The 14851-nt window shown below is 50.3% G+C and overlaps 1 protein-coding gene across 6 annotated transcripts in view; it reads left to right on the forward strand.

The window, feature by feature from the left end:
- The window catches only part of AP3S2 (adaptor related protein complex 3 subunit sigma 2), a 53800-nt gene extending 45035 nt beyond the window's left edge, over nt 1-8765 (forward strand). For all 6 annotated transcript variants that reach the window (XM_028122149.2, XM_028122148.2, XM_028122145.2 and 3 more), the window contains 2 exons: nt 6013-6120; nt 7801-8765. In XM_028122149.2, the coding sequence (XP_027977950.1) occupies nt 6013-6120; nt 7801-7929 (237 nt within the window). In that variant the 3' untranslated portion in view covers nt 7930-8765. The remainder of the gene's footprint in view (nt 1-6012; nt 6121-7800) is intronic.
- The last annotated feature ends 6086 nt before the right edge of the window (nt 8766-14851 follow it).

The raw sequence follows: 14851 nt of genomic DNA on the forward strand, positions 1-14851 counted from the left end.
ATATGGTATTTGTCTTTCTCTTTTTGACTTCTTTCATTTAGCATAATATCCTCTAGGTCTATCATCTGTATTCTTGCAAGTGGCCAGATCTCATTCATTTTTATTGCTGAGTCATATTCATGTGTGTGTGTGTGTGTGTGTGTGTGTTTGTGTAGTATTGATTCTTGGCAGCCTTCTCTACACACCCATGCTGAGCAACCCCCAGCTTTCTCATGTCCCCTCTGTCTGCACTCAAAGAAATGTTATTCCTTTCACGGTCACTTCGTGTTCATTGGAAGGGGTCTTCACTGACTTGTCAGATTAACCTGGGCAGCTGGGAAGCTGACCTTTAGTTCCTCATCCTTTGCTCATTTATAGCACATGAGTCACTGTGCTGACCAAAGATCAGCTGTGATATATGTAGACCTGTTGGTGCCAGTCAAATGGGTATTGTAATTACCTGACTTAATAATATACAGATAAATGAGCAAAGAGAATTGTTCTTTGAAAACTAAGGTGAACACTTTGGAAAGGCTAGTTACATAAAAAAGGAAATGAAGTCGAATCAGGTTCTGGCAGAAACTGTAGAAGACTAGAGGTGGAGGCACCTAAAAATCTAGGAGTCCGTACTTAGTGCTCCACAGGGGGCTGAGTTCTCCCTGTGCTTAAAGAAACTGATGCATATGGGTGACTTTGATGTAGGAAAAGTGGGCATAGAATTCTGGTCAGCAGGAAAAATCTCATTGGCCCCAAGGTACAAGTTTGGTGGCTCTCAAAGTGTTGTTTATAGCAAGTGACTGGGGGCTTGGATGGGGAGGGGGGAATCACAGTAAAAGTCATGGTAACTGTATCTTTATCACATGAGTTCTTTTAAATGATACACATTATCATTTAGGTAGCTCTTAGCTACCGAGAGTGGGAGCATCGGGGTTCTTGTTCTCCCTCCTTCCTTCCCCGCCCTTGTCTTCCTAATTTCCGCTAGTTGTAGCTTTCGACATTGTAAGGCACACAGCATTGGCCTCTCATTGCCATGCCCCCCAACCCCCAGCCGTGGCCCTGCCTGTAAGCAGACTCTGTGCTCAGGGTTGACCTCTCTGCCCTCACCTCTTGGCTGGCAGAGGTGTTTCCGTTTGTAGATTTCTCCGGAAAGACTCATGGGGAACAGTGTTTCTGGATCAGCAGCCCCCTGGGTACAGCTCTTGGGTTTCGCTGCCTCTCTTTGGCAATTGTGTAGGTACTGCATCTTTTTCTGCTAGCACTGAATTTTACTGGGGGAATTTTCAAGAGTTTGCCCCTCTTTTACGTGATTTGATCCTTTTGCCTGGTTGCAGAAATCTTACCCTCAGGCTCTGTCTTGGCACTGACTGTTCTGGGCCAGTTTTTCCTGGGATATACAGTGTGTCCTTTAAGTATGTGGATATTTTTGTTTCAGAAACATCTCGAAGTAGATCTTCATGGAATGTTTATGAGCAACTCTGCCTGTTTGTTTGCTTCGATTACAGTTCTCCTTTATGCGCATGCTGCTGGCCTTGGCTGCCTTCTGTAACTCCTGTTCACTCTCAATTCTATTGAGAACGCCTTTCCCGTTTCATTGTATGTGGTTTTTTCCATGTCCCTCCGTTTTGTTCCTTACCATGCTTTCCACAGTGTCTCTTCTCCCTTTTGTTCTTTTCTGTTCTACCCTCATTTCGGTTCATTTTTTCCTTCCCCTTCTTCCCTGAGCTGTGCTAGTTGATGTCTTCTCTTCTCCCTGTCATCTCCCTACCCCTTCTTGTGAGCGCTTGCTCTTCTGCTCTGAGCTCTTTTTTTTTTTTTTTTTTGGTCAGAGAGAGAGCGAGAGAGAGGGAGCACAAGCAGGGGGAGCGGCAGGCAGAGGGAGAAGCAGACTCCCCGCTGAGCAGGGAGCCCAATGCGGGACCCGATCCCAGGACCCTGGGATCCTGACCTGAGCTGAAGGCAGACGCTTAACCGACTGAGCCACCCAGGTGTCCCTCTGCTCTGAGCTCTTGCTTCATGGTTTTCTTTTTTCACTTTTGCAAAAGATTTTATTGCTGTTCATCTGCTCTGTAGCAGCGTTTTCCAGTGTGTAGTCTTAGTCTGCCTTTTGGTTTTCCAGTTTCTTCCCTAATTTTTTTTTTGTTGTTGTATCTCTGTATATATCCTGTGCAGATTTCTTATAACTCCTCTTTAAATAGGTGAGTTTTTCAGGGACTAGCTCTTGCAGGATGCTTGTATAGAAGAGGTACCGAGTCTGCGTTCCATGCTCGCTGCAGCCATTCTCATGATTTAAGGTTCTGGGTGAGTTCATTTACCCTTTCTCTCTCTCCAGCCAACAGAGATAGGCATCTGTGAGCTTTTCCACGATGCAAATGCTGCCACAGAGTTTAACTCTGTGAGGCAAATATAGCTGGTTTGTGTGGTTTCCTAGCTCCAGGTCCACGGACGTTTCTGCCTCTCAAAACCAGGAATCTGTTTGGTCCCAGAGAGCGTGTCCTTTACCTACAGGAAGTCTGTCTGGACATCTCTTTCTCTCCAGCTCCTGTGTGTCCTCTCCATAGGATCCGTTCTTCTTTTCTTTCTCTAAAGGAAAGGAACCTTGTTTGAGCTCCCTGCCTTTGACAGCTTTTCTAGCTGTTTTAGAGTCTGGGATTTTGGTTGTCTTCCAGTTTTGTTGAAAATGGAGTTTGCATTTTTATTTATTTCTCCTTTTTGCACTTAGAATACATCTTGAATAGCATTTTAAAATTATGATTTCATGATGCAGTGTTCAAATCAGAAATCTTAACTGACATTTTCTATTAACCAGTGGCTGGTCCCCATGATATTCTGTATTAGGTTTTCTGCTACACCTTCTCCATCCAGCCTCCACCACCACACTGCCTTCCACCTTTCTAAGCACCTAAAGCCCCAGGAATATGCTACTCAGACTTACAAAAAGCCTTTTCATTCAGTCAGTATGCCTCCTCCTCACTGGGCAGTATGCTAGGCCTTGGGGATAGAGCATGGAAGAATTCATACAAGATCTCTGACATACCAAAGGCAAGTCTCAAAATGATTCTGTTTGGACTAGGGGTAAGGGGTGGACAGGGCAGAAGACACAGTTTGGGATTTTGAGGCATCATGGGGGAAAGGGTGCAGAACATGAGCTCCGGAGTCAGACAGACCCAGCCCCATTACTCTGTCCTCCTTCTGATACGTGTGACAGCGGAATAGCTGATTGACGTTTCCATATTTCACTTCCTCATAGATAAAGTGAAGGTCATATTACCTACCTCACATGGATCGTAAAATTAAAATAAGTTACATATGAAGTGCTCATCGTGTAGTAGATGCTCAACAAGTACTACTTCCCCATGAAGAAGGGGCTCATTAAACAAAAGGAATAAAATACTAGGAGTACTGGTAAATTTTATGTTACGTAAAATTTTCCATCTTCATTTTGAAGTGTACAGTTCAGTAGTGTTAAGCACATTCACGTGGTTGTGTGACCCTTCTCCAGAATTCTTCATCTTGCCCAACTGAAACTCTGTTCCCATTAACAAGTCCCCATCCCCTCCCACCTCAGCCCAGCAACTACCGTTCTACTTTATGCCTTTGGTTTTGACTAACTAGGTACCTCACATAAGGAGGTCATGCCGGATCTGTCCTTCTGTCTCTGGCTTATTTCACTTAGTGTAATGTCTTCAGGGTTCGTCCATGCTGTAGCAGGTGTTCGAGTTTTCTCCTTTTTTAAGACCGAATAATATTCCTTTGTATGCGTATGTCACATTCATCCTTTCATCCATCGATGGACACTTGGGTTGCTCCTGCCTTTTGGTTATTCTGTGGATAATGCTGCTGTGATGATACATGTACAAGTATCTTTTGGAAACTTTTGTTTTAATTCCTCTGAGTAGATGCCCAGTGGCAGAATTGTTTGATTATATGGCTATTCTATTTTTTAAAAAATTTTTGAGAAACAACCATACTGTGTTCAGAGGCTGATTTCTTGATGGGGAAGTATAAACGGTATAGTTCCCCAACAAATAATTTTAAGATCAGTCTTGTTTAACATTTTGTTAATTATCTAGATATGAGCGTTTTGCCATCAAATCTCCATTTGCATTTAAGTAATGAAATAAATCCTATTGTATAAAATTTAAGAATGCCGCCTGAGTGTGTCTTTGTGGACAGAAAAGTGATTTGTAAAGCTCAATGTAGGCAAATATACTTTGTGTTTACCCATAGGCTTTTTTAAGATTTTATTTATCTATTTAGAGAGAGAGCACACAGTGGGGAGGGGCAGAGGGAGAGAGAGAATCTCAAGCAGACTCCCTGCTGAGCACGGAGCCCGAGGAGGGTCTGGATCTCACCACCCTGAGATCATGACATGAGCCGAAATCAAGAGTCAGAGGTTAGCCGACTGAGCCACCCAGGCGCTCCAGAACATATGCTTTTATTACACTTCCTCCAGAGAGCTTCATGTGTCAAAAATGCACACGCACAAGCACACAGACACACGGACACATCATTTGTCTTGACTCTTTGTTGCCTACAGAGTAAATTGACCCTCAAAGCCTCCATGGCCCAGTCTAGACACTAGATCAGTATGTCTCAACTGGGGGCGATTTCGCCAGGAGACATTTGACCATGTCTGGAAGCATTTTTGGTTGTCACAGCTGGAGGGGTGCTACTGGAATCTGGTGAGCAGAGCCCAGGGGTGCTTCCGAACATGCTACAATGCACAGGACAGCCCCCCTCCCCAATAGAAAATTATCCAGCTCCTAATGGCAGTAGTGCCCAGACCTTAGGCCCAAACTACCTTGTCAGCATTGTCTCTAGCCTCTTCGTAAATCTGCCATTCCAGCCAGATCCTGGTGCTCCTCATACCCAACACCAGCCGAATCGCTTCCTCCAGTGCCTTTCACCTCGTGTCCTTCTCCGATGTGAGAGCCCAGCTCAGTCCTCCCACCGTCTCCGTGAACCTCTCTGGTCTCTCTAAGCCACTGCCCTCTTCCTCCTCAGACTGCTAATTGGGCACTTAATTAACAATAGAAGGTGGTACCTGTGATCTTCCCAGCATGACTGAAAGCACCTTGAAGGCCATGTTGATATGATTTGATTTGAAAGAGGAAGCCCCACTCCCCCTTAAGGACCCCAGCAGGCACCTCTTACCTGACCCTCTGGGGGTTTCCATGGCAGCCCTCCCGCTACCGTGGGCCACAGCAATTGAGTCAGCACCATGGCTCAGTGGGCACAGCAGTTGAGCACACCGAGAGTCACCTTTGTTGGGGAGTCCTGGCTAGATGGACCCCGAGCTCAGGTGTGAGCCTGGTACCCAGGCGAGTATTCATGCTGAGCCTGGTTTCTTACCGGAGCTCTAAGAAAGGGATGCGGACAAGTACAAAGAAAGGTGCCCATTTTGCCACCAGCAGAGCCCAGGCAGAAGGGTCTATCTTAGGAAGCCTGGGAGACATCCCACTGGGCAGGGCTTGCTCAGCCACAGCTGGATGGACGGAATGCATCCGTGATGATCGTGATGATGGTACTGGTAATGACAGCCATCCTGATGCATTCAGAACCTGTTGTGGGGCAGACGCCAGGCCAGGTGTTTGATACAGGTTATCGCACTCAGTCCTCACCATGGTTCTGGAAGGAAGCTGGAGGACTGAAAGGATAATTTGCCCAAGATCACCCAGCTAACAGAGAGCAGAGCCAAAATTTTAAACAAGGTCCGTCTGACTTCAGAGCCTGTGCTCTCAGCCACCACCTCCCTGCCTTGAGTGTGGCCAGGCAGTTCCGCAGGTAAGAATGAGCTATCACTGCTCATGGAAGAGATTCATGCTAGGGAATGCCAGGGCGTGGGGGCCATCCGTGTGGGCTCGCTTGAGAGGTGGATGACCCAGGCGCTCAAGTGTCTGTTGGGAATCAGGAGCTGGTGTGTCAGGTCCGACTGCTGGGCTGGTGCCGGAAAGGCCCAGGAGGTCTGCGTTCGGGCCACACCCCAGCTACCACAGGGTGCTCTAACCCTTCTTATTTTTGCTTCCCCTCTAGGTGCACTACATCCTTCAGGAGGTGGTGATGGGTGGGATGGTGTTGGAAACCAACATGAATGAAATCGTGGCTCAGATTGAAGCTCAAAACAGGCTGGAGAAATCCGAGGTGAGTGCACTGCTGTGCTCTTGCCCCGGCTGGTTCCAAGAGCCTGGGGCAGAAGGAGGAATGGACACATGTGTTGGTTTGTGTTGCTGGGAAACCTTAGGGATGTTTATGTTCCTCTTTCTTCCTTGAGTCCTTCAAAACCAATTGACTTGAAGGCCAGTGCTGAAAATTAAACTTGTAAGAATTAAGGTTAAAAGTGTGAATGGAAAAGTCAGATGGCACAGGAAGACAAACAGCTCCGGGCTTGGGGGATTATGGCCCATGTTTGTGGTTTGTCATTCCTCCTTTCAAAGCTACACGTTCCCTGGAGGGAGACAGAATGCCCTTCTCTGGTCCCAGCGTGGTTTCCCAGTGCTATGGCAGTCTGATCTCCCAGCGGCCATGTCTCATGGTGTCTTTCAGAACCTCGGAGTTGCCAGTTGCCGTATTTCCAGTTAGCCTTCTACTCAGCTGCAGTAGGGTATGGGCTGGGTTTGCAAGTAACATACCCCAGCCCACCCCCACATAGTGCTCACAGTCAGGGCACTTGGCTGGCTCAGTCGGTGGAGTGTGTGACTCCTGATCTTGGGGTTGTGAGTTCAAGCCCCACGTTGGGCATAGAAATTACTTAAAAAAAAAATAAAATAAATGCTCACAGTTATTTCTGTCCTACCCCTCTGAGGTCTGTCACCTCCATCAGCCTTCCTGGAGAGTTGAGGCTACAGGTATACACCGTCACACGTGGCGGAAATAGCAGAATAAATTACCTCTTTAATGAGCTGAGCATCTTCAAGAGCTTCATTGCTTCTTGTAACAGAACTTGATCTTGCAAAACCAGGAATTCCTCTGTCTGTGAGGTCTGGCGGTCCTGCTGAAGCAGCTTTTCCAGACCACAGCTAGAGTGGCACGACAGTTCTTTGAGGGAGGCAGGCCGCGAAGCTTCCAGGAATAGTAAGTGAGTCAGAGGCAAGGGGTTTGGAAAGCAGAAGAATGGAGACGTGCTGGGCGAGAGTGGAACTGGAGTCGGTCTCCTGAAAGCATTGGTAAGGAGGAAATGGTTCTGAGAGTCTTGTCGGCTTCTCCCCTTCTCTGCACACTGCGGGTGAGCCAGAGGAGCACCGACTGTGGCCGCCTTCCTCTGTGTTTGTTACCAGCCCTTCCGTGGCCGTGGGTACATCAGACCCATGTCCTTCCTCCCATCTTGCTGCCACATGACATTTCCAAAGCCAGCTCTTTCCCATCTCACGGTGTTCGTTGGCAAGCAGTTGCCCTAAGCTCTGACTTTCCTTTTCCTTATAAGAGTTTCCCTGTGATTGCACTTGTCTCTAAGAGTCAGCCTCTTCAGGAAAGGGTTTTGTTTGGAGCCTGAAAAGGGCCCCCAATACTTTGACTCGGTTGAACCATCTCAGGTTATTGCAGCAAAGCACCTGCAGGTGTGCCAGGCACTATTATGTGCTGCGGCTACAACACTGCATAAGCCACAACCCCTTTGGGAGCACAGAGTGCAGGTCCCTACCCCATGGCTCCCGTCAACCTCAAGATCGTCGTGTTGGCTACCTTTGAGGAATACGGACGAAAAAGCAAAACACGCATTGTGTGTGTTCAGCGTGGACGCTTTCCAGGTCTCCGTCACTTGTGTTTCTAAGCATTAGAGAGATGACACTGAGCATGTGTCTCATGCCCCTTCCCCTTTCTCCTCAGGGTGGCCTTTCAGCAGCCCCTGCCCGGGCCGTGTCTGCTGTGAAAAACATCAATCTGCCGGAGATTCCTCGGAACATCAACATTGGTGATCTCAACATCAAAGTCCCCAACCTGTCCCAGTTTGTCTGAGGGCCCATGGCTACTGAACTGCAGTCCTTGAAGCAAGCCAAGCCAGTCCTGCCACAGAGCCCACTCTGAGCCTTAGAAGGGTCAGGCCCCGGGCCCTGCCCCCTGCTGCCGTGGAGTTGGGGGTGGGGAGGCGTCCCAGGTTCACGGCTAGCGTGGGCTTGGTTCTCACATATGCCACCTGCCGGCTTCTGATACATGTGGCCACTCACTGCAGATGTGGGGGGGGGTCCCCGGCTTCCTCCGTGGGGGTCCACGTGCCCGAGCCACTCGTACCTTTACTTCCCGCATGTAGCCACTCCCAGGGACTGGGCACTGTCTGGGGACCCACCTGCTTCCTAGAACCCACCACTAGGACATTCTCTGCCTAGAGTCTTCATCCTTAGCACCGCCATGCTTCTGAGGTCCTATAGCATTCACTCTTGCTGACGAGGTGCCATAGCTAGAACAGGGCTGACCCTTCAGATTAGGGTATGTGGTGAATGGCAAACAAGGGCAGAGTTTGATGAGAACCAGAATTGCCTCCTGCCTCTACTAGGGTTGTCATGCCCAGAGTCCTTTCGTCTAGGCAAGTTTTCTGGTTCCCACCACCTACGGAATATGTTTCCCTCACTGCCACAGTCCTAGCTCTGTTTGCACGGGACTTGATCCAGATCATGACCCTGATACATGCTGGTAGGGAGAGCACCCTCTTCCCCACGGCTGTTTCTCCAGCTCAGCCACAAGGTCCCTCATCAAAGGGGAGAAGCCCTGCATCTGTGGAAGGCAAAGCTGACAACATGTGGACTATCTCAGAATTATGACTCTTTCCAGGTTTAAATACATTCTTCTCATGAGGAGCAGATGGGTCAGTTGCTGTGTTATAAATGATGAATTTTCTCCATACAGGAAAGCCACTGCTGTCTACACCCGCTTGTGGAGCAGGAGAGCCTGAGCTGGGATCACTTGTTCTAGAACTGGCACTGGGAAGGTTGGGGACACGGGAAGCGGGCTGGCCAAGACCGGTGGCAGTGCGTCTTCTCCCTAGTGTGGGAGGAGTCCTTCCCTGAGCTCTGCTTATGGGCCCACGCTGTTCCCCACCAGGTGACTGGCTTTGGAAAGCTGTGAATTTTTACATGTGATGAGAATCTTTCTTTCTGTGGTTAACTTAGAGCTCAGACTTTCTGTGGTTAACTTAGGCGCCTTAGAGTAGTGCCTCTTCCTGCACTGCCTCGGGGGCCAGGTCTCAGGACCTTAGGGAGCTCACTGCATCATCACGGCAAAGTCTCCCAGCTTGAGGGTTTCTCGTGCTTGCTGGCCGGGGGCCCAGACTATTCGCCCAAGCGTGCTCCTGCTGCAGAGCCTGGCTGAGATGGCACCCACGGGACCGCCGTGCTTCTGTGCTTGGTGCTCAGTGCTCCCCGCAGCCTCTTGTCCTCACCTCTTCCAGGCCCTCCCTGACAGCGCCGGAGGCGAGTGTGCTGATCAGAAGGTAGGCCTTCTTCCGCTGGAAGAGAGACGTGGAGGTCACTCTATCTGATGGCACCGCGGATAGCATCCTTTGAAGGGTTGAATTTTTTTTTAACGGACATTTCAGGGCATTCACATCCCTCTCGCACATTTGCTAAATGTGGAATAAGAAAGAGGGAAGAAGACTGATGTTTACTTTGCCCGGACTGGAAGGTAGTGTGAGCAGGATCCTTCCACAGCCCTTATAACAGACATGATTGTCTTCATTTTGCAGGTGAAGAAAGTAAGACTCAGAGAGGTCGAGTAACCTGCTTTTGGTTACACAGGGCTAAGAATTGAGACTCTGCTTGCCTAAATCCAAAGTCCATTTGCTTTCACTGCTCAATCGCTTCTCCCAATTTTATCCTCTTTGTTATAGATAAGGAAACCGAGTCCGAGGGAGGTTAGTAGCTTCTTACAAACCCTGATAAAACCGAGCTGGTTTGCTCACGAGACCAGTGACGGTGTCGGAGAGGGCGAGAGCCGGAGGCCCCCTGTGCTGGACTGATGAGGGGACAGCAGCCCAGAGTGTTAGGTGTCGTATTGAGAGTCACAAAGCTAGAGCCTAGTCACTTTTCTTGAGTTTATTTCTTTGTTTTGTGGTTTCGTGTATTACTTCAGGACAGCTGGGTGCCCTGCATTGTCCGGGACAACCTTCCAGTGTTCTTAGCTGCCAGAGACTGTTGCTTTCTGCTCTGTTGCCACAAACCACTGACTGGTCCCGTAGACCCCCAGCAAGTCAGCATCCCAATCACATCCCTCAAACTGCCTCTAATAGTGGCCTAAAACTTCAGCCTGCTTTGCTTTTTTTTTTTTTTTTAAGATTTTATTTCTTTATTCATGAGAGACAGAGAGAGAGAGAGAGGCAGAGGGAGAAGCAGGCTCCCAAGGAGCAGGGAGCCCGATGCGGGACTTGATCCCAGGACCCTGGGACCATGACCTGAGCCGAAGGCAGACGCTCAACGACTGAGCCACCCAGGCGCCCCCAGCCTGCTTTTTTATTTGGAAAACTCCCATCTCTTTGGACAAACCACAATAATTGTTCATTAACTACTTGAGGTTGCCTACAAATCCAGCTAGATCTCTTGTCTGCTACCAGCAAAACCATAAACTTTTCTTTTTTAACTGAAAGGAAATTGTATGCCTTTTTTGAAGAAGGATACAGATTCTGCTGCTTGAGAGATGTCAGTTATGAAAATAGGGACTGGGCCTACATTTGGGAGTCCCTGGCTCTGGACGGTTTACACTGAGGGTTTCCTGAAATGGGACAGAATATTGGGTTTCCTGTCCTCACTGCCCCTAATTAAAATCTGAAATTCTTCTGTTAGGCTGTTTCTAAGTGCCTGGTGCATGTCAGGCTCAGCTTCCTGATCTTGTCTCTGCTGAGGACCTTTGAGTGCCCACACTGAGTGACTGGCAGTCTGAATTTTTAGTGACTGGAGTTGGTGACTGCGTTATGTGGAATATTTAAAGGACAAGAGCCCATTTCCCACCGCTAGCAGCCCCCATCATGCCCTCTGGCCGTACTCTAAACAGCCTTAGTTCAAGCTGCTGTAACAAAAAGACCTTAGACTGGGTGGTTGAACAAACATTCCTCACAGTTCTGCAGTCTGATCAAGATCAGGATGCCAGCAGATTTGATGTCTAGTGAGAACCTGCTTCCTGTTTTTGTAGACTGCCGTCTTCTTGCTACGTCGTCACGTGGCTGAGACAGTTCTGGGTTCTTCATCCCCTTATAAGGGCGCCAGTCCCATTATGGGACTCCACCCCCATGACCTCATCCAAATCTAATGACCTACCAAAGGCCCCCCTGCAAATACCATCACATTGGGGATTATACTTCAATATCAGAATCTGGGGGACACAGACGTTCACCCATACAGGGCACCTAATTCCTTACCTTTCCTCTTGGCCTGGTCATAGCCCTGTGCTTGTTACATTGAGGACTAAGTTGGGATATCTTGAGTCTTCTCAAGTCCCTGTTATTCAGGCCTCTGCCACTTACAGAGCCAGCCCTTCCCTCCCCACACCCACCTCCATGGAGCCACCCTAGCAAAGTGCTCTCTGGCCCCAGCTCCACCAGAAAGCCAGGGGAGCATGCCAGCTAAATCCTGGCTTGTGGATCAGCCTTCCGCCTCCTCCAAGATTGATTTATTTACTTTAGAGAGAGAGAGCACAAGCAGGGGGAGGGCTGGGGGTGGGAAGAGAGAGAGAAGCAAACTCCCTGCCCAGTGGGGAGCCCAACTCGAGGCTTGAGATCACGACCCAAGCCGAAACCAAGAGTCTGACCCTCAACTGATTGATCCACCCAGGCACCCGTGGACCGGTCTCAGAGGGGGTTTCCTCAGTATAGCCATTTGTCTGTGGCTCTCCAAATAGGATGCATCAGTGGTGCCTGAAGATAAAACTGGGAGTGAATGTGATAGCCAGGATGGAGAGCCACTTAAGTATGAGAGCGACCCAGAGGTGTTGTCAGCTCCCAGCGAGCACCCTGCTCTTTGGCTTCCCATGCCTTCTGCCCTGCCTCCCGGGTTGCCTGTCACTGTGCGCATGGTTAGTCAAGTGCCCACGCACAACCCATGTGCCACCTGGCCCAAGCTCACAGGCTGCCAAGTGGCTGTCCCCCTGCTCGAGACTTTGCCCTCTGAGGAGCACAGAAAGACTCCCATCTGCTGTGTTCTGTCCGCAGTCGGCAGATATGCAGACAGGCCCCCTTTAAGGAAATAGTTCATGGAAATGATTAATCTTTTCCAAAAGACTGCACATTCTTTCCTATTTCAGTGAATCAGTGTTTTAAAAAGGAAATATAGTCATGTATTTCAAAATTTAAGGTAACCAAAGGCTGTTCAGCCAGATTCCCACCCTGTTCCCACAAACCACGAGCCCCCTACCTCATAGCAACAAGTGTTTCCAATTTAAAGGATTAGGAAATAAAGTCCCTGGATTTTTATTGCCAAAACCAAGAGTGTTCTCTTTCTGAAAGAGTTACGTTCTTTTTGACTTTGGTGATTGGCCTTGGCCTGTTACAGCCAGGCCACCCTCTGGACAGAGGAGGGGCCTCTCAGACTACCCCACATAAAGGAGCTCCCCTACTTCTGCATCCCCACCCCAGCGCTGTGCTTTGTTTTTCCGTGGCACTCTAACGTACCGTATATTTGGATTGTAACTGCTGTCTGTCCCCCGCTAGGGTGTATGCCCCCCAGGGGCGGGGTTCATCCCTCATTTGGTGCGGTATGGACAGTGCCTGGTGCATATTGCTCACTCAGAAACTGTTGAGTGAGTGATGGTTGAGGGAAACGGCAATTCCTTCTTACGAGAACACATAGCTTGTGCTCTCTGGGGCCCTGTGCTCAGTCCTTTGAGAAGGGGGACCAGGGCAGTAGCGTTGGGAGTAGCAAGAGGGGAGGGACCAGGTGAAGAAGGCCTGTGAAGGCTGAGGGAGAGGAGGAAGGCAAAGCTGATGACCGAGGAACTCAAGTGATGGGAGAACCAGCAAGGGTGTTACTTGAGAGAGGAGGAGGTGGTTTGGGAGGAAGAGAGACCCAGAGTTCAGATGTGGACATGTTAGATTGGAGTTGCCCTAGAGTAGCTGGGGCGGACGTCCACCAGCCAGCTGGGAGCCTGGGAGTGGCCAGGAGAGAAAATGGGCTGAAGCTGTGGGGGCGAGCAGTGTGGCCAAGAGATGACGGGAGGGTGAGGACATAGCCGTGGGCAGGGGAAGGGAGAAGAGACAGTGGAGCAACCTCACGTCAAGGGAGGGGCCTTGAGTGGGAGAGACCAAGGGGTTGGGGACTAAGAAGACATGGTCTCTGAGCTCGCAATTGTCCCCAAGTGAGGCAACACAGCGAGGGAACTTGGAAGGGTGGTTCTAGTGAAGTGGTAAGGCGGTCATGGAGGAGTGTGGGTCACAGCCCCACTCTGGGACGCACAGAGCCTGCAGAAGGTCAGTATCTGCAGCCAGAAACTCAGGAACCAGGTACTCCTGCCTCGGCATTGTGAAGGTTAACTGAGAGAACTGCTGTAGACCGTGGAGGGCCCCCTAAACTCTGGCTGCCGTCACCCCAGGGGCATTTAGCAGAGGGAGTGGCAGAAGATGCGGGAGGCCAGGAGGTTTGGTGGTGCTGGGAGGAAGATGACAGAAGGCAGGAGGCGAGCCAGGGTGGGTCTCCCAAGACAGGCGGCTGGCCTGGCCCCACCAGTGAGGCCAGCCTCATATCCAGAGGCCTCCACTGGATAAAGTGGTAGCAGAAGTGGGGAGGCTCTGGAAAGCAAAGCTTTTCTTAAAATGAGGAGCAAGCTTCTCTGATTGGTAGGACGTGAAGTGTGGGAGACACGGCCTGGAACCCCCAGTCAGCAGGAAGGTGAGAGGTGCTGCAGGCACAGTGGAAGGAGTCCGTGTTTGGCCAGGACTGGGGTGAGGGCCTCTGGCCAAGCAGGCCTGGCTGCTTCCCATGAGAACTGAGATCTTTGGGCCTTTGCTAGAGCAAATCTTACATTGTTGTTCAACTCTGACATCAGCCTGGCCTCCTGAGAGCCTTGGGAACAGGGATCCCCTCCCCTGCCTCCTAGGATTGGGCCACGGCTTCAAGCGGGCAGGTTGAAGGTTGTCTTCTGCATTGCTGAGCATCGGTGTCCTTTGCAAACTCCTGACATAAAGGCACAGCTGAAATGATATAAAGGAAGAACAGGTAAATTTCTCAAAGACTGGGGTTCACTGGTCCTCCAGATTGAGGTGATCCTCAAAATATTTGCCCACCAGCATGGCTCAGGCACTGACCGATCAGAGTGGAGGTACCACACAGGGAGTGGGGGTGTTCCTGGTGGTCCATGTTGGCCTCGACCAGGTAGGATCTTGCCTCCCCGGAGGCAACAGAAGAGAGAACCCAGGAGGCAGCCCCTTCTTTACCAGCCTGGGTGCAGCCAAGATAAGACCCTGGGTTTGCCTGTGTGGCTTGGTGAGTCAGCATGCCTCCTCCAACATGGGGCAATGCCGTGGGAGGAGGCCTTCCCACACCCTATCTCTGGACCCTCACAAGCCCGCAGTGAAGCTGGAGGCCCAGAGACAGCCACAAAGCCAAGGCACGCCCCGCGGCCAGAGACCACTACTTTTGCCCTGGGCAGACTGGGTGTGAAGCTCTCCTCCAGCCTCTTGGTCCTGAGCACTGGGTCCTGAATGCCCTTCCTTTGACTCCTCCCCAAGCCTCCGGGTAGCCCCCAGCTGGCTGCCCGCCACACGACTCGCTCGCGCAGCCTGGCATGAGGCGGCAGCGACACATATAGCCTGGGAAGTAATCCTTCCTTGCTAGGGAGACTGAGACAAGCTACGATTTGAACTGTCAGCTGCTTAGCCAGCTTTCCTGGAACTTCCTTTGTGTGGCTGGGAGGTATGCCGGCCGCTTCCCTGGCACCCATCCCCTAGGAGGAGGCTCCCACTACC

Source organism: Eumetopias jubatus, unplaced genomic scaffold, assembly GCF_037043125.1.
Source record: "Eumetopias jubatus isolate StellerSeaLion01/CBP00866 unplaced genomic scaffold, mEumJub1_p1.0 scaffold_7, whole genome shotgun sequence".
Taxonomy (NCBI): domain Eukaryota; kingdom Metazoa; phylum Chordata; class Mammalia; order Carnivora; family Otariidae; genus Eumetopias; species Eumetopias jubatus.